Raw genomic sequence first — 25,905 nt, forward strand, 5'->3', positions numbered from 1 at the left:
GCACTTTACCACCAACCATGAGCCGGAGGGAATTGGCCCAGTTAACTGGAACTGGGCCATATCCAAACACCTCATGGCTACGATCAGGACGCTGCAGACCATCTTCAGGCGTCCCATCTGCAGCAGCCCAACCAGCAGCAGACCCATTGTCAGGAGGAGCACCAGCAGCGGCAGTACCATCCTTGGGAGCACGAAGACCAGCAGTCATCCTTGTCCCCCTTCCATCCTACAGGAGGTGCACCTTTACAGAAGGAGGCGCTGTAGAGTCCTGCACCATCTGCATCTCCCAGTTTCGGATTGGAGAGGAAGTGGCGGTCACATCCTGCAGGCATGTTTTCCACATCTCATGCCTGACACAGTGGCTGCACATCAACAGCATCTGCCCCCGTGCCGTACCCGATGCTTCAACCTGAGCAGATTTTCCCAGCGTCATCTTTAGAGGAAATCGAGAACATCATTGCCCCCAAACATCCAGGGGTGCAATCCAAGGACGTAAGTACTATTGTATCTGGTCGTGTCCTTGTTGTCTTGTCTCCCCCTGTCTACCCTACTCGGGGATTAGCCACTTGTTGCTGTTGTCAGCAGAAGTCTTGAGGGATTTTACCTTTTACCTGAACTGACGGACTTAATTTGGCTCATTTAAATTTGGCTAATTGGCAACAATTCAAATTCCTCAGTCCCTCAGCAGGGTTTTGGTTTCACCTCTTGCCGAGTTTTACTTGTGTTATCCTTGCTCTCCCCTAACCCCCTCTCCCCTCATGTGTCTTTATATTGCTTCTGTTTGGCCCTGAAGCTTGTCTTAATTCGGCTAATTGGCATTCAATTAAACAAAAGATTTTTTTGTTTTTTTTGGCAGATCCATTTTATTAAGATTTAATTCTTTGGGAGCTATTCATAAAGGCGTGAAAAGAGGGGAGAAGTATGGTTGCCGTGGGTAACATCTCCACTGGCTCCCCCCCTCCACTCTTCTCACTGCTTCCCGAATAGACCCCTTTGCCACCAAACTTTAGTTTATTAAACATATTTGAATATTCTTAATGTGTTTTAAATAAATACCACCTAATACATGTCTCCGAGTCTTTATTATGGTTACTTATGAGTGTGATTATATGGTATATACTATATATTATATGGTATATACATGGGACACCCCTCATATGGTTGAGGGCTTATAGAGCTTCATGTTTTCCCACTATACAGTTATTTCATTGATTTACTAATAAATAAATAGCTGACCATTGCTGACGCTAAATGACTGCGTCTTAATCTTTTAATATTATTTATTAATGTTATTTTAGTGTTTAGTGGTAAATAGAGATAAGTTAATATTGTGTGGTTGGCGCAGGGGACACCACCAGATTACCAAATTAGTGTAACACATTTATTTTTTTAATAATCACAGAGGACGTGAAGCAGCCACATCTCCAATTGTTCTCCCTGTCTCTGAGTCAGAAAAATGCATCTCAATGGGTCTGTGGGTACAAAATTGATACACATCCTCTTGTGGCTACGTAGGAGTCACTGGATGGCAGTGGGGTATTTGCACATGGGCAAAAACAGAAAAGAGGTGACTGCGCTAAGTGAGTGAATGGTTGGGGAGGTGAGGCAAATCGTCTCACCAGCACCAGCCGCTGCTTGGGTACGGTCAGTTGCTTGGCTCCCCGGCCGCTGCTTGTGTCTTACTATCCCCTGCACCCAGGTATCATCCGCCACTTGGCTGGTGGGGGATGCGCTGCCGCGTTAGGAGAGGAGGGGGGGGGGGGGGGGGTAGGAGGGGGGCATTGTTGCCTGCGCTCCTACTTCTTTGTTAGGAGAGAGGAATGGGGGGGGGGGGTGACGGGCACGCGCAGCACCAGCCGATGTCAGCTACTGTTAGTTACTGACCCATGACCATATTCTGCTTCCTCTCTCTTGGCAAAAAAAATCTGGTCACCAGGAAGCAGAATCTGGTCGCCATGGTGGTCGACCTAATGTATGTCGACCTTCATACTGTCAACCTAGCATTCGTATCCCGTTCAGACGAGGGGGTCTGGTTAACAATGGTCATGCTGCACATGCAGCATGACCGTCACTTCCTCCATCTCGTCCCTGCAGGCTCGGCATCGGGCAAGTGTGTATGCGCTCCTATTCGCTACCTCTTTCAGTTGGAGTACCTCAGAGTTCAGTTTTAGGTCCTCTGCTTTTCTCAATCTATACCTCATCTCTTGGCAAACTAATCAGCTCCTTTGGATTTCAGTATTATCTGTATGTGGATGATACTCAGCTCTACCTATCCTCCCCGGACCTGTCTCCATCTGTATTGGCCAGTGTCTCGGAATGCCTTTCTGCTGTTTCATCCTGTAATCTCGCCACCTCAAACTTAATATCTCAAAAACAGAATTAATTATATTTCCGCCAATAAATAGTATTAACCAACCTGATATCTCTATTGCTGTTGAGAAGATGACAATCACTCCTACCACTCAAGCTCGCTGCATAGGTGCCATCCTTGACTATGAACTTTCCTTTGTTCCCCACATTCAATGTGTCTTAAAAATCATGCACCTAAGACATTTTTAAAATTAGCACTTACCAAAAACTCTAATCCATGCTCTCATCATCTCACGCATTGATTATTGCAATAGACTCCTTATTGGCCTTCCCCATTACAGACTCTCACCACTACACTCCATCATGAATGCAGCTGCGAGGATAATCTTTCTAGCCAGACGTTCATCATCTGCAAAGCTACTCGGTCAGTCCCTTCATTGGTTACATGTATTCTATACAAAATAATTTTACTCACACACAAAGCCATAAACCAAACTACACCAACATAAATCTTTTCTCTTATCTCAAAATATCCTCCAACCCGACCTCTTCGTTCCTCACAAGATCTACGTCTCTCATCCACACTCATTACTTGCTCCCATTCCCGACTGCAAGACTTTCTTTGGGCTGCACCCACTCTGTGGAATGCCCTCCAATGCAAAATAAGACTCCCCCTCCAGTCTCCAAACCTACAAGCGTTCCCTGAAAACTCACCTCTTCAGGCAAGCTTATCAAATTCAGAACAAGCCACAACCTTCATATACCATTCCTATCCAATCACATCCCCACTGTACAGTCCACACATATTCACTCTCTTTCTTTTTCACATTTTCCATCCTCCTGACCCCTGGCCAAACTGCTGGGTCACCGTATCATACAGCACACCAGGAACCTTTGCATTCTGGTGGAACTAATGCCTATTTCCCTATAGATTGTAAACTTGCAAGCAGGGCCTTCCTACCTTTGACTGTATGTAAATACCCAGTTTGTAGCATCACTGGCTACTATTGTAAAGCACAACGGAATATGCTGCACTATATAAGAAACTGTTAATAAAATAAATAAATAAATGCACTTGCCGATGCCAGAACCATGCCGGGTCCCCACTGCCGCCAATATCGGCGGCGTCTCATGAAGAGTGTATGGGGCTTAAGATGAAGCTCATGAAAATACTCCCTTTTGAAAATATGTGCATTAGGGTGGCCAATTCCGGGATTGGATCGGCGGGATCCGGCCCCAAAATGCCCAGGATTTATATCCCGGGATTAGACTGCGCATGAACAGTCTAATGCAGCAGCATCTGAGCACCCTTTCAGACGCTGCCTGGCTGTTCCCAACCTGGCGTGCGGCCTGCACAGCATGATTAGGTCATAGGTCACGCTGCGCAGGCCGCAGCGCCGGAACCCTCTCACTGCCTGACCTTTCCCGGCAGTATGCAGGGTCCCAAGTGCCTCCGGCCACCGCCGTCATACCCACTGCTGCCCCCTCCCCTAATGTAAGTAAATGTGGGGCTCAGGGGCAGTTTTCTTTTAGGGATGCCAATCCCGGGAATGAGCATTTTTCAATCCCGATACCCGGGATTGAAAAAATGCCCCGGGATTGGCATCCCTAATGTGCATGCTTTGTATACAATACTTGTTTTGTTGGTGTGCACTACTTTAGTCCCAAACACATTTTGAGGAAAGGTGATATTAACTGACCAAGGTGAATATTTACATCCCCAACCAGGTATGTACAGTATGTCACACATGGCTTCGAAATGGGACTTCTGGGTGTGACATGGTATGCTGCTGCTGTTGTTAGTTTCCTCATCAACCTCCACTCATTGCCAAAAAAAAAGAGAGAGACTGGGTATCAAATGATTAACAGCAAAAGCTCCGGTTGTTTGTTTTTGACTGGAGTTATCATCTAACCCACGGGTGTCAAACACAAGGCCCGTGGGCCAAATCCGGCCCGCCAGACCTCGTCATGTGGCCTGCGATAGGAGATAGCACGCAGGGGCAGTGTGTCTAAAACAGGAGTGCTGCGGGCCGCATCCATGTCCGCAGCCGCCTTACCTGTTCCTCCACTGTCGGCGGCCATGTTCCTGTAGGCACATATGTATGCAGCTACAGAAACATGGCCACCGGCCTCCACAGCCACGTGGAGGAGGGCCCGGCCGCCTGTTCCCTCTGATGCCCGGCAGTGACAGACACTGGGTGGGGACGTCATGACGATGACGCCGCCCTCCCATGCGTCTGTAGAGAAGTAGGAGCAGGCAGGGAAGCTGGACCGCGAGTCGGGGACAGTGTGGCCGCAGCAAGCAGTGAAGAAAAGCTGGAAGCCGCAGCAGCTGCAGGACAGACGGAGAAACAGTAAGTGAGGATGAGGATCACACTCACAATAAAAAAAAATATCTGCTGTTTCCTGAGGTGTCCCCGTGTATAATAATAATAATGCCATGACACCACAGGCTGCTCCTCCTGTATAATCATTTATGTGTCATGGCATTACTTTTATTATATTCTACAGGGGGAGCAGCCTGTGGTGTCATGGCATTATTATTATACAGGGGGAGCAGCCTGTGGTGTCATGGCATTCATTTTATATTATACAGGGGGAGCAGCCTGTGGTGTCATGGCATTATAATTATACAGTGGGACCTACAGATACAACCGGCCCTTTGAGGGTGACCAAACTGCTGATGCGGCCCCCGATGAATTTGAGTTTGACACCCCTGATCTAACCTTTTAAAGTTCAAGACCAGCGCAATGACATCAGCATACATTACCTGAGAAGAAACCACCTCTAATATTTCCCATTTCTTTGCAAATATGTATAGAATAAAAGTAAGTTATTCTGCAAAGGTTCACAAGTACACCATGGAAAACTCAGTTCACATGAAGCTACAGTGCTCAAACAATGATAAAGACAGTTACAGTAATACCTACATTTGCAGTTTGTTCGTTGTGGTTTAAGATGCTATTTGTACAACTCATGTTAGTGTTCCAGTCGCAGGAAAGGCCTATGCTGTCTGATGAATAGAGAGAGGGGGCTGACTTTAAGTGACAACCCGACTGCATCAACACATTCATGGTCTCCTCGGCAGAGGGAATTCCTAGAGCACAAATGACAACGGTCAGATCTCTCATTGTTCACAATGGAAACGCATTCACTTACAGAGCATTGAAGAACCTTAGGAGATTAGGAACAGATGTGGGAAAGGACAGGAAAGCAAAAATACTACACCTGTATCCACTTCACCTAACCTTAAAACAGGCAGTTCTAAGCCAATTCTCAATTATGACCCTCCTAACAAAACAAGCATAAAACTAACCATGTCTGGTTATAACCAATAAGACGCAGTGAGAACATTTACACACAATCAAAAATGAACACACCTAAAAAAAAAAAAGCACAAAAGACGTTTGTCGCCAGGAACTTTGAGTGAAGGTTCCTACTGCTAAAACCAGCAGCGTGTTTTCCCATCGGACTCTGTGTTGTGTTCTACCAGAGAGTACAGAGGAGGCCGCTGGTCGCTATGGAGACACAAGGGCTGTGCATACAGGTAATTTAGAGAAGCGGATGACGAAGCAGGGAGAAGGAAGACTAAAGCTTGCTATACCCCTCCCCATAGCTGCTCCATCCAGAACTTCTGTATAATATATATATATATATATATATATATATATATATATATATATATATATATATGCAGCAGCATGAGATTCTGGTTTACACAGACACACATCCCTGACACTTACGTGTCACCTGCGTCCATGTTGTAAACCAAACAAACCAAATTGCTGACATGCTTAGAAAAACATGCTGTGCTAGTACAACAAAGCGAGCACCAATCAGTGTCAGGGGAGTGGCCGCAGCAGCCAATCTCTTCACTAGTGCCAGCGGCATTATCACTACCAGGTCTTTAAATACCCCTGGCAACTAGTGAGTAAATCATTTGGCTTGGTTGGGCATAAGTGTCTGTTGTGTGTAACACGGACCAATTCCCCCCTATAGCTGTACAGTCCCATTCTAAAACCACATAAAAATGGGGAGCACACACTGACATGTTCACCCATCATTTACACCAGTGTTTTACAAACTGATGGGCAGATTTATTAAGCTCGGTGAAGTGATAAAGTGTCTGGTTTATATCACCAGCCGATCAGCTCCTAAAAAAAACAGACACTTTATCACTTCACCGAACTTAATAAATTTACCCCTCAGTCCTTATGGACCCTAACAGTGCATGTTTTCCAGATCTCCTAGTTGAGGTCAACACTGGAAAAGTTCCACAGGTGGAGCTATGTATTTTAATGGTGATATTAAGGATATCTGCAAAACATGTACTGTTAGGGCTCCCTGAGGACTGGAGTTCATCCCGCCAATGTCTATGTATTTTATAACTTTATTACTTACGTTCAACATGAGCAAAAGCACAAAAAGGACCTCTTGGACAGTAGCCAGTTTGTCTCACATCATTACACTTTGTAGACTTATAAATCTATAGGAGATACAGAAACAAAGACATAGCAAGTGGTAGGGTCATTTTGCAAGCAAGACATTTCATGCAGACAGTAGAGAGGACATTTAAAGACCTTAGTTTAGTATCAAAAATGTAGATCTATATATAGAAGACTATAGTAGAACAAAGTATATAAAATATATGTAATGCATATAAGTAACATATGGTAAAATCCAAGCTACAGATCATCTAGGATTTGATTGGCTGTTGAAGTTACAGCACAAAGGGTAGGCAGCTCACCTCTGGATGGAATTGCTGCTCAGTGCGGGAATGGCAGTACTGGCAGCTGTCCCCACTGTCACACTTTGAAGGCTCTCCCCACTCATCTCCATGTTTTACACTTGGACATGGTGTGGATCTGAGAATGGAAATAGACAGATCAGTATTATTACACGGTATACACAAATGTCACACACAAACACACTGCATCCAATTACACCGCCCCTCCAGAAGTGCCGTGTTCAGCATCAGAAGGGGACTGGTAAGTTGCTGTGGGTGTGGTATGCGGTTCCGAAAGTCGGGATCCCGACAGTCATTAGCCCGACGTCGGGATCCTGACTGGTCGGACTCAGACAGCGTGGCCAGCGCAACAAAGCCCCTTGCGGGCCCGCTGCACTCGCCACGCTGGCCACCTATTCTATTCTCCCTCTATGGGGGTTGTGGACCCCCACGAGGGAGAATAGCCGACGGCCGTCATAACCATCCCATGCTGCTTCACTCTTTCCTCTTGATGCCGCTATGCCCTTCCTGAGATTACAGCAATCACAGGAAAACAACCCAAATTGCAGGTGACTGACAGCAGGTTCACTGCGAGGTCCTGTGCGCATCACCCCTACTGCAGCCGCAATCTCTAGGACTGCTTCTGGGTTGGTCAGGCTTGGCTGGGATTGCATGCGATCATGCTGCCCGGGAAGGTACAAAGGCGGCTCAAGGCAGCATTTGCCTGAGACTTTTTCTGAGGGAAGAAGTCGACGTAATGTATGGAGGCCTTAAGTTATGCACAGTGACTGTAGAAGTGGAGTGTAATCAAAAGTGTAACCACTACACTAGATCAGGCCAGTGTGGGGAGGAAAATCAAGAAAACCCCCATAACCAAATAATCGTAAATCAAGCATTCCATATAACGTGTTGCAAATGATGGGACTAATAATGGCCATCAAACATAGTTGGCTAGAAACAATTTATGGTTGTGCATCAATGACAGAAATACGGTTAGTTTCCTGCCATAGATGGAAGACTAGGGAGCACATTTATGAAGACGGGAGTTCCCATAGCAACCAATAGAACTCCCAATCTTTGTAAATTTAACCCTTGGACTTGTTTTTTTTTTAACAAAAACTTTAACTGCAGAGCTACTAGGCTGTCAGGAACCATTGGCACACATTGAATAGTTTTGTAGCATCAATGGTTCCATCCGTATTCAACAGTGATGCCTACTCTCAATGGTGGACATATCAATGGACATCCCCAATTGAAGCAATTCCTCGTTTTGCCAATGACCGAGTTTGGTCACCATAAAACAACCCAAAGAATCACTGGAATCAGTGAGTCTGGGATTTTTAACATGTTGTATTTAGCAAATTCCCCAACATACCGCGGTCGGTGGTATCTGAGAATCGCTGGTTGTATATTTGGCCAGCATTAGATTATTCAACCAGTATTACATGATAGATTGGCAGATATCTGGTAACAAAAGAAGAATGGCATATTTCTTCAATGCTCCTCAGTGTACTGGCCTATCACAGACCCCACAAATTCCATACAACAACCTCTGTAAGACATCCGGCATGGACTATGCACTGTATTAATCTGAGCACCTGTATTTGAATTTCCTTGGATTGCGCCTCCGGTCTCTGCTATTGTGGTAATGCGGGCAGGCATATCCCTGGCGGCAAAGTCTGGGTGGTTTAGTACACTGGTCGGTTTTATAGCTGGCTAGTACAAAGTTTGTATCTGGGAGAAAAAATAAATAACAAACTATTAGCTCACCATACACTAGTATAAATTAAGCTACTTACAACATTTACACAACTTGCACAAACTACAAGAAAGAAAAAAAATCCTTTATTTATATGGCCCAAACAAGGGTTCTGCAGCGCCTAAGAAAAGTACATAAACATATAAACAAAACAAGAAAACCAATGACTTACATTACTGCAACTTCTGTAAGGGGATAATTCGCAGCCGATCAAGATCACATCCGATATATCGCATATGGTCATTTTGCATGCGCTATATCGCATGTGATCCCAGCAAGTGCTGTCGGAGGCTGTCCAATCAGGCAAATCCTACATACAGCACTTGCGATTTAGGGACTCCAATTCAGTGCGCATGGGACCACGGATCGGATCTGAAATACACACTTCACCCTGTTTCTCGGCCCGATGCATTGGAATCGGGTGAAATTGGGCAAAATCGCAATAGTATATTGTCAGCTATACAGTATATAATTATTATTATTTACAAGACACTAGACTGAATCAGTACTGCAGCTACCACTGACGTACACACAACAGTTACAGTGCTGATCCACCAGGTGGCAGGGTAGGAATCTGGCACATATCCACTAACATTCCAGCTTAATGGGACAGGGAAAGCCTACTACAAACACTTAAAGTCATTTACAACATTTGTATTTTTTCCCCTCAGACATAAAGGAATGGTTTGTTCAAACATCTTAAAAAAGGATACAACAATGCTTCTTAAATTGGGGACTGGTCTAACCTTTAAGCGGTTCAAGTGCCTTGAGTCGTAATAAAGAAGGTTTGCTAAATAAATAACATTATACAGGTTGAGTATCCCGTATCCAAAATGCTCGGGACCAGGAGAATTTTGGATAACGGATTATTCCGTATTTCGGAATATTTTAATATTTCAATGATGTATTTTGAAGTATCTTGCATGTATGCTGTATAAACACATAATATACACACAAATATATTTTATTACCACATAAAATACACACAAATATATTTTATTTGTTCAAAAAACAAGGTTTCAAAACGTGAAACAAAATGTGTGTACTATCTCAGCACTGAATTTGAATGCCAAGCAATCATTGTCTTGCACATATATAATGGCAGTTACATATCATGTCCCCAGTGATGCGGTTACAAATGTTCCCAGTGAGTTTTTAGCAACAAAAAAATTTTTTTCACTTTCTGGAATGTCTGGTTTTCGGAATAATTCGGATAACGGATATTCGGATACGGGATACTCAACCTGTATTATTATTACAAAACCTATGGATGACCGGTTAGCTTTTTTTTATGGGTTTCTCAATAAGCTAAAAAAATAAATAAAAAGGCGATAACACTACAGGATGCAGGGAATCAAGAAACGTGGGTACCACCGCTGTATAATGTAGCCCATACATTTGTGAGATACTGCATGCGATCATTTGGACCACATCTGTTCAATAAACACATGAAATTAAAACACATGAAAAACCCTATTCATGTCCCTGTCGACCTTAATATTGTGTCGAACTTCGATCAACATCGACCTAGGGCAGTGATGGCTAACCTTGACACTCCAGATGTTGTTGAACTACACATCCCAGAATGCCCTACATCATTTTTAGCATGGCCAAATAGTAAAACTGTAGCAGAGCATGCTGGGATGTGTAGTTCAACAGCAGCTGGAGTGTCAAGGTTAGCCATCACTGACCGGGGGTATGTTGACCATTAGTGGACAACCTAGGGACTGTCGACCCAGACATTGTTGACCCAGGGGCCGCATACCGTTTCTGAGTACCCAAAATCTCACCCTGACACAAGAGAAAAAGTATGATATTGCAAAGCCCCGACCCTTCACTGCGACTTGCTGGCCAATGGGGAGCATGCAGAGCCAATTCGACCAGATTCCTTCAGAATTTTGTCACATTAGCCCCACCCCATTCTAATAGACCTGCAAATTGGGGCATTTTGACGTGAAGGGGGGTGGGGGGGGGTAGCAATATCTGATTATTATTTTTTTGGAAACCCCCAGAAATCCCAGCAGCAGTATTAATATGAGAAGCAGAAGTGTGTACACATAATGCTGAAGATCACAGTATAAAATGAGCATATGGAACAACTGCAGAGCCAAATACATACAGCTTTCTGGTTTGGAGGGTAGGGTTACCGGTCTTTGCAGGCTTACCTTGCCACCTAGGATCCTCTCCTAGGATCTTCTCTATCATGGCCTGGCTAGCCAAGACTCCTGGCTGCAGGTCAGGAATCCCTTCACCACTCCCAAGTTGCCCATTTTGTAAGGCTTCCTGTGCTTGGATTTCCCTATACAGACAAACCACAAGAGTAGCACTTCAGACACAATGTGTATAAAGGCAGACGTACATCAGAAGTCTGTAAAGCTCCAGGCACCTTTTTCCTCTTTTCATTTAAAAGACAGCTGATGTAAGAGAAGACAGAATAGATGTCAGGGCACTGAAGCATGCTCACACTGGGGATGGTGCAGGGTGGGAGAGATCTCAAGAATGCATAAAGAGATTTTGCATATAGCGCATGTGCAAAAGCAAAGTTACACATTCACGCGTATCTGCATCCAATTCTGGATTTCACTTTGCTTGAAATGGACATTTTACAAAAACTGGGTGGTGACAATGTGACCACACGGAACGGTTCTGTTTTGCGGGGCTGTGGGGCTGTTGCTAGATTTCTGTGCTATTCTAAGGCATGCGTATGCAGAAAGGATCGGCACCTAGCATGCATATAAAATGTTGACTGCTGGCACCTTTGGAAGAACAATGGCCCTTATTCAGATCTGATCGCAGTACAAATTTGTTCTCTCAAAATGGGCAAAACCATGTTGTACTCCAGGTGGGGCAAATGTAACATGTGCAGAGAGTTAAATTTGGGTGGGGTGTGTTGAAACTGATATCTATATTGCAGTGTAAATATAATGCAGCCAGTATTTACCCTGCACAGAAACAAAATAACTCACACAAATCTAACTCTCTCTATACATGTTACATCTGCCCCACCTGCAGTGCACATGGTTTTTCCCATTTTGAATAAGATCTGAATAAGGGCCAATATGCAGAGTAGATTCTCGCGTCAACTCTGTAGTAAATCAAGCATGCAGTTACAGCCCCTTGGTGTCCGACCCAGAATTAGCCTCCCTGTGTGTGTCTGGCCTCATACACACCCTTGAATACACTACAGCTTCAACAGTTGACAAAATATATGAGGATGGTCCATAGATTGTAAGCTTGCAGCAGGGCCCTCCTTCCTCCAAGTCTGTCTGTTGTTACCCAGTTTGTTTTATCACTGTCTACTATTGTAAAGCGCAACAGTATCTGCTGCGCTATATAAGAATCTGTAAATAAATAAATAAGGTAACAAGACCTCGCTCATGTAATCATCTATATTTCGTTATAGCGACCAACCCAGTCCAGAGCAGCAATTTCAATTAGAATTAAATACAGAATATTATACACGAGACGTCTTATTACGTTACTTCTTGAACCACCCTTGTATATCATTAATCTCAACTTAGAAATAAAATAAAATGGTGCTTTGCGTGCAAACACAGCGCCCTCACTAGGAATGGCGATAATGCTTATCTGGCCAGTTGCTCGAGCGCACTGTATAAGCAATACCTCTGAGCGTATACCTGCCTTTATTCATTCTGGTTGACAGCTATGTTCTGTGCTTGCAAAGCGGGGAACTGAAATGTTTTATCGCAGAGACAACTCTAAATACACTATTTAACGTATTCAATTGTTTATGCCGCTGGGCACAAGAACCTTGAAGCCTATTCTATCTGCTCCTGGGAGGATGAGTAGAAATAACCCCAAAGTCAGGCTTTGGTGCCCTGGACGTCACTATATGCTCCGTATACAGTTCAGATAGGACAGCCATGCCCATATAACTCTCCGCTGGACAGTTACATTTCCTTCCCACTCTCCACGGGACATAGGATGAATAACTTGTTTTTTAAGCTACTAGAATGCTGCAGAATCTGCCTCATATGAGCAGACGGTAGCTATTGGCATTAGGGAGGACATGTGAGACTGAAGACTGATAACGCAGCAACAAACCGCAATAGGTTTTTATATAATGTACTATGGAAGTGCTGATAGGTATACAAGAAAACGGTTCCTGTTCAAGGCTTGTATATTGGCTACTTGGCCCAAATAACTACCAGCCTGTAAGATGCTAGCAGCAATGAGATTTCAGTGACACAACCACAGATTTAAAGCAGCAACTATTTTTAAATGAAATCCAGATTCCAATGTTGTATCTAGCGGATACATCGCTAGAATCATTCTGCATCTCGCAGACTGTTTGGGCCCTTGTACTATTAATCTGGTATGTTACATGTGCAAAATAAATCATCATTAATAAGAGGATTGCTTCTGTTTGCAACCCTCACTATTGGCTTTGTCCTGTGCTTTAAGAGAAACATATATAGATATATGGTTCGTTCCATGTCAGACACAGAGTACCCGCTTACCTTATATCGTAGACAGGAGGTCTAAGGTCATGTGGACCATGGGCAAAGGCACAATGGGGTCCATTCTTCACACAATGCCCTCGGGCATCTGTTTCATGAATACAAGTACCGGTCTTGTAATAACGGAGATGGTACTTTCTTTCTGTGTCGCCTGTTGTCCTATGCAAGTATGGGCAACTGGATGGAAATTGAGATAAAATAAGAGGAGACCTAAGTGTCATAACAACAACAACAACCACCATTAACAACAACAACAACAACGCGTAAAAACAGAATACATATAAAACATTTTTAAAACAAACTTGTAAAAACACATCTTTTCATTGACCAAAAAGGATGCCGTCTCAACAGTACCACCAAGCATTTAGTAACAACTGAAATACCATGGGTGTGTTCTGTGCAAAGTCCTATGACCTTATAAGAATTAAAGAGACACACGGAAATAACCATGACAACATTGGGAGCCATGCCGGATGAGGAAATAAAGCGTCGGTTATATGCAATTTCCCCTCTATAATAAATGATACATCTTTAACCATAACGGATAACAGATGGTATATGTAGCAAAACTACTCAAATAATGATCCCAATAACAATCACAGAAAAACATATAGTGGTATATTTACGGAGCGTTGGATTAAGAAGCCCAGGATGCCATAATTAAGTTATTGCTTGATGTTTAAAAGGGCAATGGTTTACTAGCTCCATAGATTAATTTCTAGAGAAGATGGAACAGTCCAGGACTTTTTTCAAGGCCCATCTATAATCCTGTTACAAACACAATCCATTAATTCCAGGAGACCTAACACTCTCCATTGCTTTTGTGCTTCTGCCCAGTTATTTCTACTGCTGCCATATGGTATGCACATACACGTGGACCTTATATACTCAGTAACACACACCACATAGAGGGAATTTGGGGTCAGATTATCCTAATTTTGATATTCAATTGCTGCCCCATAACCCAAGCAGCGAGACACTTGGCAAAGAGCCATCTCAAAGGCAGACGTACATATGAAATATAACAGGTGTAGGATCTGAAAGACCATTACTGAATTGCTGCCTTTTAATACTTACACAAAAAGTTACATTGGCAGCGTAGATGACCCCCCACACACACAACCAATAGCTGATTGCCTGACCACCTCAGTCACTCCACTGAAAGACTGTATAATGGGGTAATAAATACCTATAGCATTTTAAAGGGGAAAAGTTATCATTGGTCAGTTTAGATAAAAGCAGACAAGCAGCAACAGTTCTATTTCTTCTTATATATAATATATCACCCAAGGACCAATTCCAGTGGCAAGTGCGATATCAGAAATCTGATGCTTCCACATTTGAGATTCAAAAACAAAACAAAAACCTACACAATAAAATATTGCAGCTAAGAAGACAAATGGCCTAATTCTGACACATCTAGAGGTTCATATACGTATGCTACATCTAGAGGTGCCTTCCTATCTGGCTGCAGTAGCCTACGTTCTACCTTATGCTGATGCAAGGATCTGACCGTGTGTAGGATCTGACCGTGTATACATATGTATGCCAAGGCTGCCTCGCCAATGTGGCACTTACATCTGCCCCATGCTGAGTGCAAGAGATCTGACTGAAATAGGCATCGAATCTCAGTCCACATGCTTTGAAAGAGGGAGTAAAATCACATTGAAAGTGTGATTGTACAGGTGTGTTTTAACAAAACCCTAAAGGCCCATACACCCTAGATGATAGGGGCCGCGGCCAATATAATGAACAAAATTGGCTGTGGGTCCCGGTATTGTGCATACAGATTGAACAATATAGGTACAGGATATTTTTAGTGACATCACCAGGACCCGCTATATAGCCAAATTGACCTGCGCGCTCAACAGACATTGATCATTATAAACGACATGCGAGAGCATGCATCGTTATCGATATGGAGTGCGCACACTAGACCAGAGGTGCCCAAACCTGTCCTCAAGATTTACCAATAGTTCATGTTTTTCAGGCAACCTGTGGGTTTGTGCGGCAAGGATGACTTGTTTTGGTCCGATACGCCGGAGCGGTGAGATTCCCCACAAATGCAGTGAGCCCGCTTCATTTTGCAGTGAGTACCGCGGTTTTGGCAGCAGCACGTGCCGTTTCCACCTCGCTGAAAAGAACCAGCAAGGTGGAAACGGCGAGTGAAGGGGATGCCATTGAATACTCTGACGGTGAGTTATCGGCACTGCTCGGCGTATAACTCGCCGTCAGAGGCTCACCCCAATGAATATACCAAAATGTGTTAGTTACGAATGAATGCAGCATGTACCCTCCATGAATCAGTCACTAGTAACCTGTGGCTCACCTGCTGCTGTGAAATTAAAAGCCTCAAAACATGTATGAACTTGTAGTCCGTCAACAGCGGGGAAGAGACATTACTAGGAAACATAAAGCCATGTTCCTTTACCAGTATCTTATCGCAGCAATGAGAGAATTAGAAAGGATCGCTGTAACAACGCATTCGTTCTCAAAAACTTGCTAAGTGCTAACCAATTCTTGCAGCGCCTGTTCAATCATCTCTCTATGTAATATTTAATTCCACTGCTTGCAATAAAAGGGGGAACCACTTCCAGGAACACTAGGTAGGCTTCTGTCTCAGAGATGCTTTATGAAAAGCATTAAAGATTTAAAAAAAAACAAAAAAAAAAAACACACAGAACAACATTTTGCAGATAGACAAAGTGTAAGTGGTTTGCATAATGCATGGGCTTTAAACAGGTGAGTGTGTAGCCAGCGCGGCATTTCATTCTCAGCACATCAATGCTGTCATAGCAACAGAGATCTGCCGACGGATGGCAGGCCGCCAAGCATCTTTCTTTAACTTAGCAGCCTGTGAAAGTAAAAATAAAAGGTGAATGCTTCCTAGAGGCGCTGGTAATAGCTTATTATGGATCACGGTTTGTGTTTCCATAGCATCAGACGATGCGCGGAGCCAATTGGATCTGAGCTCTGCAATCTTAGCTCTATTCTTGTGCTTTGTGAATATGCAAAAGACTAAATTGTAACAGCTGGGGAATGGTTTACATAGGTTCGTAATTAAACCAGCTAGACCTATACTTCCAACAAACAGGAACATCAATTATTCCTGGAGAGTCAAGAAACGGTTGTGGGCTATAAAGGCAAAAGCCTCCTAATTGCTGGAGTCTGCAGCTAGAAACACTTGTTTACTAACGTGTTCATAACATCAGCATTATGCTTGTAAAATGATCTGGCAATGGAAACTCTTTTTCTCCCCTATGTGCTCGGGAGCAATTCGTTTTTTTTCATTTTCTGAAATTAAATAGGCGCATAACAATAACTGCACTAAGGTCAATGCCAGTAAATGCCATATTAAAGATTATGTAAACAAGTGTGTTTGCAGTAAAGGCGCCCATACATGGTACAATTGCTGGGTGTGAGGAGATGCGCGCTCCCGTGCACATCCCATCGGCACAGCTCAAAAAAGTTTGTGCTGCACATACTTTTTGTACTAGAATGCATCTCAGTGTATTGCAAATTGTATGCGATGTTTTGCAATGCAGTTTCACACAGTTTACCAAACTCTGCCATTACAGTCCAGGTTTTAATGCTGGGTACACACGGTGCAATAGGATTGCTAGCGATATATTGCCAGCAATCATATTGCTCAGTGTCTCCTTTTCATCAGCGATGAAAAGGAGACACTGCTACTGTCACGGGGCGGGGGGAGCAGCATTGTCTGGTTGCTGCTATCATGCGGAGGAGGGAGCAGCAGCAGCGTCTGCTGCTGTCACGGAGAAGGAAGGGAGGGACGCGAAGGGAGGAGGGAGCAGCAGCAGAAGGGAATCCTTCTGCCGCTGAACTCCGCTGACCTCCTGCTCAGCGCCGGGGGAAGTTGCTGGTCGCAGGAGCATGCTCCTGCGACCAGCGACCATTAGGGAGTGCACACGGGAGCGCGATTTATCGCCAGCAGCACTCCAAATCACTGGCAATATGGTCTCACAGCGACCATATTTCCAGCGATTTCAGCCAATATCGCCCCTGTGTGTACACACCTTAAGGCTATCCTTGATTAAGTAAGCTGAATTAGTCAATTTGCTTAAACCAGTCAAGCTGAACTGTAATGGTGACGTGTGGGAAACTCTGTTCTATACTGTAAGCTTACAAAAGGAGCTTTTAACAGCTGTCTCAAAGCTGCCCCCCCTCAATCGACAGGAGGAGTATAGCAAAACCCCAAACTTTTTGGGGTTTATTTACAAATATCCCTTTCACATGGCTAACCTGGGTTGGACCAGGGATCCAACTCTGCTCTGGCACTTTCACACTAAGTGCCTTATTCTGGTTCATTCGCTCAGATGTGTGCACACACCCAAACCCCAACTTGCGAATGGTTAGCCCACACCACCCAGTCACACACCAAATTCATTTGCAAAGCTTGCGAACGGATGTTTTACATTAAACACCCATTCGCTTGCCAGTGGGAACCTCCACATCTTTGGATGGTTGCCGACCATCGAATGATGGCGAAGGTGCATGCATATGTAAGGGTGGCCCAGACCACTCGTACGTATGAGTGTAAAAATGCAGGAAAATTGGGTGCAGCCCCCCCCCCCCCCCCCCACGTGTGTCACAACCGCATTAGCATATGTACGCCCAGCATTTTAATGGGAACGCCCATGTAATGCAGGACATACACATATGCTAATGGCCCAGCCCAGCACCCCACACCCCTCTCGCAATGCTGGGAGCTTGCACTCCGTGACCAGACTTCTTGCCAAGTTTGCACGCACCCAGCGTATACACATGCACAGAAATGCTGCTTGCATGCACAAAACATCGCCCTTCAGAATTTGCGTCTGAGCAAATTAACCAGAATAAGGCCTTAAACCAGGATCGGGACTTTATACAGAGGGTGACCCAAGTTTAACCTTTCTTATCACCTGGGTGAAAATGCCGGGTACCCAGTTGTAAGATGTAAACTCTGGGGAAAAAAAAGGGGGAGCCCTTATGTCAACCTTTTCATGCATCGACCGATACCAACGTATATGAGGTGTATATGTATATGCACATAGTCCAAAACACTTCTGGACCCAAGTGTTTCAGGTGACGGTACTTACTGGTGTAGTGTGGGATCTGGTACAGCTTATTATACAAATAAATGATAAAGAGGGTACAACCTGCCATTACTACACCATGTTATACTGCAACGTTATCCTCATTAGTTTTAATATCAAACAGACTCACACAGGTAAATTTACTAAGATGGGAGTTCTATTGAAGATAGGATGTTGCCCATAGCAACCAAATTCTATTTATTATCTTCTAGAAGGTGCTAAATAAATAAGTCGAATCTGATTGGTTGCTATGGGCAACAACCCATCTTCAATAGAACTCCCATCTTAGTAAATGTAACCTAGCAATTCTATGAATTCAGTCGGATATAGGGCTAAATGTAATAGCCTCCGAGTTGCAGATGGTCAGTACTTGTACTCCTGTACAAGGCTACCCATTTCTTAAAGCAGCAATCATTTACCAGGAAAAAGCAGGTTTATTTTTCATTGTAACGGATTGCTGCTTTTAAATAAAATCATTTGAAAAAAATTAAATAAAAAATGAGCAGATTTGCACAAAAGTCCCACATCTCCGGACAAGCCGCCGCTATTACATTTACCCCTGAAGCATTGGCAGACAGTCAGAGGACTGTTTACTGTTGGTAAAGACTGCGTTCCGTGGCATCTGAAAGATGGAAGAGACAACACAGTTGACCTTTCCGACATTACCCATGTCGACCCAATGCATGTCCACCTTAATAGGGTCAAACTAATGACCATATACCATGTGACAAGTGCCCCTTTGAAGTGGGCAAAACAAGTGGTAACATTCATACCTCATAACAAAACTCAATCACTCATGCCAGTAAAGTGCAGCTGTCACACTTCTACAGTCACGCACAAAAGATTAAACGCCGTTACTTTACTGTATATGCAGCATGTTCAGATCTTAACCTGTTGTGTGTAATAATGCAACAAATAAATGATTGCCATGCTCGTGCACCATTAAAAGCTCATTCTTAGTGCCCTATTGCTGCAGCTAAGTATCCTGTAAACAATCCGGATGGTTATTATGCAATAAAATGCTTAGAGCAAATCACATACGGCATACAGAACAGCCTGCGAGCTAGCAGGCACTTTATTACAGCACTACATTATTACCATGTGACCCAAGCACAACCAATAGGAGGCAGCACTGCCAGCATTACTTTAACAAAGGACTCTGTCTAATATAAACAAAACGAGAGCGGAAATATTATGAGACAATTACTGGGGAAGTTCATAAGCAGCAGCGAAACTGTGACAGCAGTTCATGCAGTGGCAGACAGACAATCATTTACATCTGGACAGGCCACCCGTAGGGAAACCTGTAACATTCACTGCATGTGTATCTCTGCTGACAGGACTAGGGGCTAACATAAAATAAACATTAGGAACATTTCCACAAGAATCTTCAGCGTTGGTAATTTAACAAAAATGCATAAATAAAAGAAGAAAGACAGCAGGCTTTTAGATGCATTGGGGGCATGTGAAGAACCAAGAACTAATGGCAGGGGGAGAAATTCTCAAATTTTGGCAAAATATTTATTACCAGTTATTTAAATAGCTCACAAATATTCTGCAGCGCTTTACAGAGAATAATTTAACATTCAGTCCCTGCCCCAGTGGAGTTTACAATCTTTGGGGCAGATGTATCATAGCGGCGCGATAAGCGCCGCTATGATACTTCCTGCTTCGCCACGCTATTGACAAGATGTATTAACATCTTGTCTGCCGAAGCGGGGGAGCGTTAACTCCCCCCTCCGGCGATGTCCCTTTCTGGAGATAGCGCATCAGTTAATACTGATGCGCTATCTCCTGTCCCCCGGCCGGCCGCACTGGGAATGTGCGGGATCTCGCTGTTCACGCGAGATCCCCAGCGCAGCCCAGACCTAACAGCAGGGACAGCGCTGTCCCTGCTGTTTAGATAGGGCTTCGCCAGCCTGATGCTGGCGAAGCCAAACCCGGCTTCGTGTGATGCATACATTCGGCCTGCTATCATTTTGATAGCAGCGCCGATATGGACAGGGGCGCATAGCGCCCCTGTCCATTAGCGCATCCCGGCTCTATCATACATGGGGGAGAAGCGGTATCAGTGCACATAACGTGCACTGATACCCTTCTCCCCCATATCGACACATCATACATCTGCCCCTATATTCCCTACCACATGTACACGCACACACAGACATTCTAGGGTTAATTTTGTTGGGAGCCAATCAGAATCAACTTTATTGGCCATGCGCACACTAGGAATTTTTTGTGGATTACAGTGCAACATCGAGCAGGGATGGGGGGCGCATTACATCCATTTGTTAAGACATTACATGCTGGGAACACATACCCACTTTGTGCCCTGCAAGTTTTCAATTATGTGTATCTACATTTATTGGAAATTGGAAACAGTGCTAAAACAAACTAGCTAGTAATAAACCAACTTGAGGTAGAAGGGCCCTGCTCGCAAATTTACAATCTATATTTATACATTTGGGTGATTTGAGGTGATCAAGGTTTGGCAGATTAGCAGCACCTGTTTCTTCCTGTTATAGGTGTGTCCAGACCAGGAGGTCATTGCTCCCAATGCTGAAAAGCAGCTGGTGATAGTCCAGTAATGTAATATTACGTTAGGTGCTTTGGAGAGTACCCGGACTGTGAAACCTGTGGAAGACCCTGCAATGCTGTAACCTTGTTTGCCGAGCATTTTACCTGCTACAAAATAAAGACCCAGACCTCTTCTATATCCAGTGTATGCAGGGCTTAAAGTGGCCATGCAGAGGTAGGGGAACTAATTTCTCTATGCCACCTAATTATCCCCCCCCCCCCCCCCCCCCATTAGGTAGAGACAGGGCCAGTGGTAGGGTTTTTAGCATCCCCATGTAAACTAGAATGCTTGTCTGTGAGAATTACTGTGCAGGGCCAATGTGGAGGTAAAAAATGTCCCACCTCACCATTAGAGGTGGTGGAACTTAGTTCCACCCCATTCCCCCTCACTTTAACCCCTGAGTGTATGGGATTCCTTGTCACAGTGTTTTATTACATTCTATAAAAAAAATAAAAAAATGTATTGTTTTAATAATGATTTGTTACCCATTGCACCATATCATACTAGGTCATGTGCCCCTTAACCCTAAAATCCTGCACCACCGCAGCCTTACCCTCACCACCTTGGTATGTGTCAGGATTCTGTCCATGAGGAACCCATTGGGATCTGAGGATCGCATACTGCACATCCCAACCATTTCCCAGTTCATTTTCTACTAGGGACTGGGACTGCTTCTGCTGTAACCAGCTACACACACACACAAACAGAGATATAACCATATCTATAGACAGACACATATGTTATAGTGACATGCTGTGCCACTGAGTGAATCTCTCTGTGATGTAGATTAGCAAACAGTAGTGCAGGCAAGTGGCAGGACAGACTCATAGAAGGCTTATCTGCCTTGGTGAATGGGAGGCGTGTGTCCTATGCCTGCATCACTTCCTACCTCAAGGCTTTATTTTCAAACACGTAAAAGCATGGCTGGGGAGGGGTGTACACAAGTGGGTGTGTACGTGTCCTGTAACTGCAAACAAAGCAGGGATCTCTCACAGAGAACGTGTTCTACACAAATAGTGAAATCAGTCATTCATGCCAGAACTATGAAGCAATCGCAGAAGCCAACTGCTAAAATATTTCAGAAGTGCCCATTTATAAACAGCACAGCTGCTGCATGTAGCATATAAATAACCTTCTAAAGAACAATTTAGGAATGTATTAGGAGCTCGTGAGAAGAAACTACAGTTCAGTTTTGACTGAATTACTTAAGCCTACCGTAATTAGCATTGATAAAGAAACTTATTAGAAATTATAGAGAAAAGGTTTCTTCAAATAAAAACAAACGAAAAAAAACCTAGTTCGTTACCTTACTTACTGTGTAGTGTTGCCCTGGACAAAGCATACAAATTATATGGGTGACTAATGAAACCAAATCATATGTAGCAGTGGGCAGATGCCTTACAAAGAAAAGAAAAAAAAGATAAACGCGAGGGGGATAAAGAGTGATAAACATCCAGTCAAACAGCTCCTGTCATATTACAGGCTGTTTGAAAAATTGCAGTTAGGAGCTGATTGGCTTGACATTTATCACCATTCCGTTTATCTCCGTTAGGGCTTAATACATCTGCCCCAGCGTTACCAATGCCATAACATAACTTATGAATGTGCCAAAGCTTATACAGTTAGTTTTTTTGTGCAATCAACCATTTATACACGTTGAACTTTTCCAAGCATTGAGATCGGTCAACGGCATCAGTGACAGATGATCAATGATCAGTACGACAGCTGCCATTCGCTGGAGTTTGTCCACGGTGAACACGCCACAGTCAGCACTCAAAAGTAAACAAGCCCTGCAGGATGCTTATTAGCTGTAACGATTAGGTTACCAAAAATGACAGTCTCTCTACAAGACCGTACGGTATCACCTGACTTTTAGATAAAAATACAAGCAATCACACAAGCGGTGCTGCATCCATTTAAATAAAGGAACATCTTTTCATGTGAACGGATAGAAACACTGTAGCACCCGCCAACATTTGAGTGAATAGAGTCATTCTGGAATGCTACCAAGTGTTGAACACTACAGTACTACACTACAGTACACCCGGCTCTTGTAACATCCAAAAAATATTTTTAGGATTATTCCAGAATTACTCACTCAAAATCTAAAATAATCTTGTTATTTCCTTTCCGCTAGAAAGTAAAACAAATACATCCAAATTTTAGGCAGTAATTATAGTGTTGACATGTTTTCTCTCTTTAATTGTGGCACGACAAACACAAAACTAAGGTTGCAATTAATTTAATTGCAGACACAAAATCCTGATCAAGATTTATTTTACAAAGACATATGCGCCAAGCACGTGGTCACCATGGCAAAATCTACAACAGAACTTGAATCTACATAGGATCTAGATGATAGGTAGACAATGTATAAGTCAGTCAATAGGTTGATATTAAAAAGTTATGCACAAGGTTGATATTGACAAAAGGCTGACAAGCAAAATTCCGACATGAGATTTTCACAACATTTGTTGGACTTTTTCATACTGTAACATCCAATTGTGAACAGGAAAGTGTGCCAAGTGTAGCAGCAGGGTAGCTAGGCACCTGGCCCACTGCTTGGCGAGTAAAACAAGCCATGCGAGGGTACGCATTACACTAATGCCCGGCACACACCAGGGCGACCCGTTCACGATGTCGTCCGACCCGCTCACAATCACGCGGAGTGCATGACCCGTTCACGATGTGCACCGTGAGCAGGTTCCGATCCGATCGCGACCCGCACACGGGTGTATGGTCGTTTTCAGATCCTACCTGCTGTAGATGGGATCTGAATAACGACCGACCCGCGGGGCCACGCATCGGATCAGGATCGGACCAGAACAGGCAAAAAAGGGCACAATCTACCTACAATCTACATCCAATCGGTCGGGATTGGATCTAGATTGATGGGATTGGGCCCTTGTCATTCTGGTGTGTACCCTGCATTACTGTGGGTCAACATGCTCAGGTTTTCTTTGTGTTGACATTTTCTATGTCAACATTTTGTCAATCGACACTCTACGATAATAACCCAAGTTTAGCAATTCCTTCACCATAATGCTGTCTGGGTTTTTTGGTTGCAACTTCCAGGTAGATGAAAAGGTAAGGAAAATCTTTATATAAAAAGGTAAAAATGTTTTTTGTGAACCCCTCCCAATAAATCAGGGATAGGGAACCTTCGGCCCTCCAGCTGTTGTTGAACTACAGCAAGCCCTGCAACAGTTTGAGCATGGCCAAATAGCAAAACTGTAGCAGGGCATCCTGGGATGTGTAGTTCAACAACAGCTGGAGGGCCGAAGGTTCCCCATCCCTGCAATAAATAATCATGCACTTGTAAAAGTTTGAATGGGAGAATTTGGCCAAATAAGATGTGTCAGTGTTCAGGTAAACTTTCCTTAAAAAGCTCAATAATGGGTTACATGATGTTGGACAGGTATGTGGAGGTGTTGTATTGATGGGAGAGGTGTTTTTGAACTTGCAGATGAAGTGTCTGTCAGACATGTGACCCGGGACAAATCTGAGTGGTTGCTATGGGCAACACATTCACTTCTCTGTTAGATACTTCAGTAAATCTACCCACTGGGTAGACCAGTTGATGGGTAGACCAGTTGATGGGTAGACCAGTTGATGGGAGCAGGACTGGCATTTTTGGCAGATATTTTGCACATCTCTCACAGCAACATTGGCACTCAAAGGGTTAAAGTTGGAGGAACAGAAACAAACAAGCAATAAAAGAAGGAAGGGGGGGGGGGTCAAGTAAAAGTAAACTTACTCATCTCCATCTGGACACATTCCTGTGGTTTCATCGTATTTTGTACAATAAACATCTGGGCTATAGTTGAATGTCCCATCTCGTCTTCTGATGGGTCTGCGACGACGTTGATTTAAGAAATGCCAGTGAAAACAGGTAAAAGGTCTATGCTGAGTACATTTGTGCTGCAAAAACAGCGGGCACTGCTCGGTCCGAAATTCCTTAAGATACCTGGGTTAAAAAAACATATATACATATGTATTTGTACTATGTCGAATTGCTGTATGAAGTGTAGATCTGAGTATCAATACCCCTATCATACTGAATAATGGCTCCAACCTGCATTATTGAATACAGGTCAGAGGCTTGGAGGCATATGTAATGGTGTCCAAGTTTACTAGCGGTGCAGAGGATTGCTGCTTTAGAAACAGCTCTGGTGAATTAGGACGCTATTACATATGCCCCTTTGGGTGAAAGAGGTATAAAGAATCTCCTTTCAAAGTGACTGCACTGGATGCAGAGACTTTGTAAATAAGTTAGTAATTTAACTCCAGTTCTAAACAAGAGTGGTACCAATTACATCTCTCCCGTCAAGAAGACTTAAATATACAGAATAAAAGGCAAACCAAAGGAGACAGCATATGGGTTATTTTAAACAGCAGTCACCCAGTCAGAAATAAGTAAGGGGTATGCAGTCTGAGTTAGTCCACGTTCATAAAACCGACACCGGAGTGTTGAATGTTAAGTCAACATAATTCAAATGTTGACACAGCATTAGGCTGAAAACGTCTAAAGCCGTTTTTGGCAGGGTCGACATCATGTATGTCAACAAGACATATCAAATCCAATGCAGAGACCAATGTCAAGTATACTATAGAGGTGTTGTTTCCGTTTAGTAATATGTCCATATGGTAACATATTGTAAACCACAGAGAATCAGAAAGTGTTTGCCTGCACTTTAATTCACTGCAGATAGATAGATAGATAGAGAGATAGATAGATAACCATAACACACACACACACACACACACACACACACACACACAGCATCTACCCCCCACCCCCATGACATGACAGCACCAGGCAGCTGTTGCAGGAGCGGGGCTGCTGGGCCAGTGCTATGAACATGACGACTTGCGGGAGACCTGACGCTTCCAGCGATGGAATTTGGGCATCAGATTGGAAGGCAATGGGGGGGGGATGCAGGCAGCTGGTGGCA

At 43.8% G+C, this 25,905-nt stretch overlaps 1 protein-coding gene across 1 annotated transcript in view; it reads right to left on the reverse strand.

Annotated features, from left to right (window-relative positions):
- Positions 1 to 25,898, reverse strand: part of UNKL (unk like zinc finger) — a 57,743-nt gene extending 31,845 nt beyond the window's left edge. The window contains 7 exon segments of the mRNA XM_083153103.1: positions 5,241 to 5,407; positions 6,712 to 6,796; positions 7,058 to 7,175; positions 8,635 to 8,770; positions 10,961 to 11,094; positions 13,277 to 13,453; positions 24,708 to 25,898. Coding sequence (XP_083009229.1) covers positions 5,241 to 5,407; positions 6,712 to 6,796; positions 7,058 to 7,175; positions 8,635 to 8,770; positions 10,961 to 11,094; positions 13,277 to 13,453; positions 24,708 to 24,727 — 837 coding nt within the window. The 5' untranslated portion in view covers positions 24,728 to 25,898.
- Between the last annotated feature and the right edge of the window lie 7 nt (positions 25,899 to 25,905).

This window comes from Crinia signifera, chromosome 7 (assembly GCF_055691185.1).
Source record: "Crinia signifera chromosome 7, ASM5569118v1, whole genome shotgun sequence".
Lineage (NCBI taxonomy): Eukaryota > Metazoa > Chordata > Amphibia > Anura > Myobatrachidae > Crinia > Crinia signifera.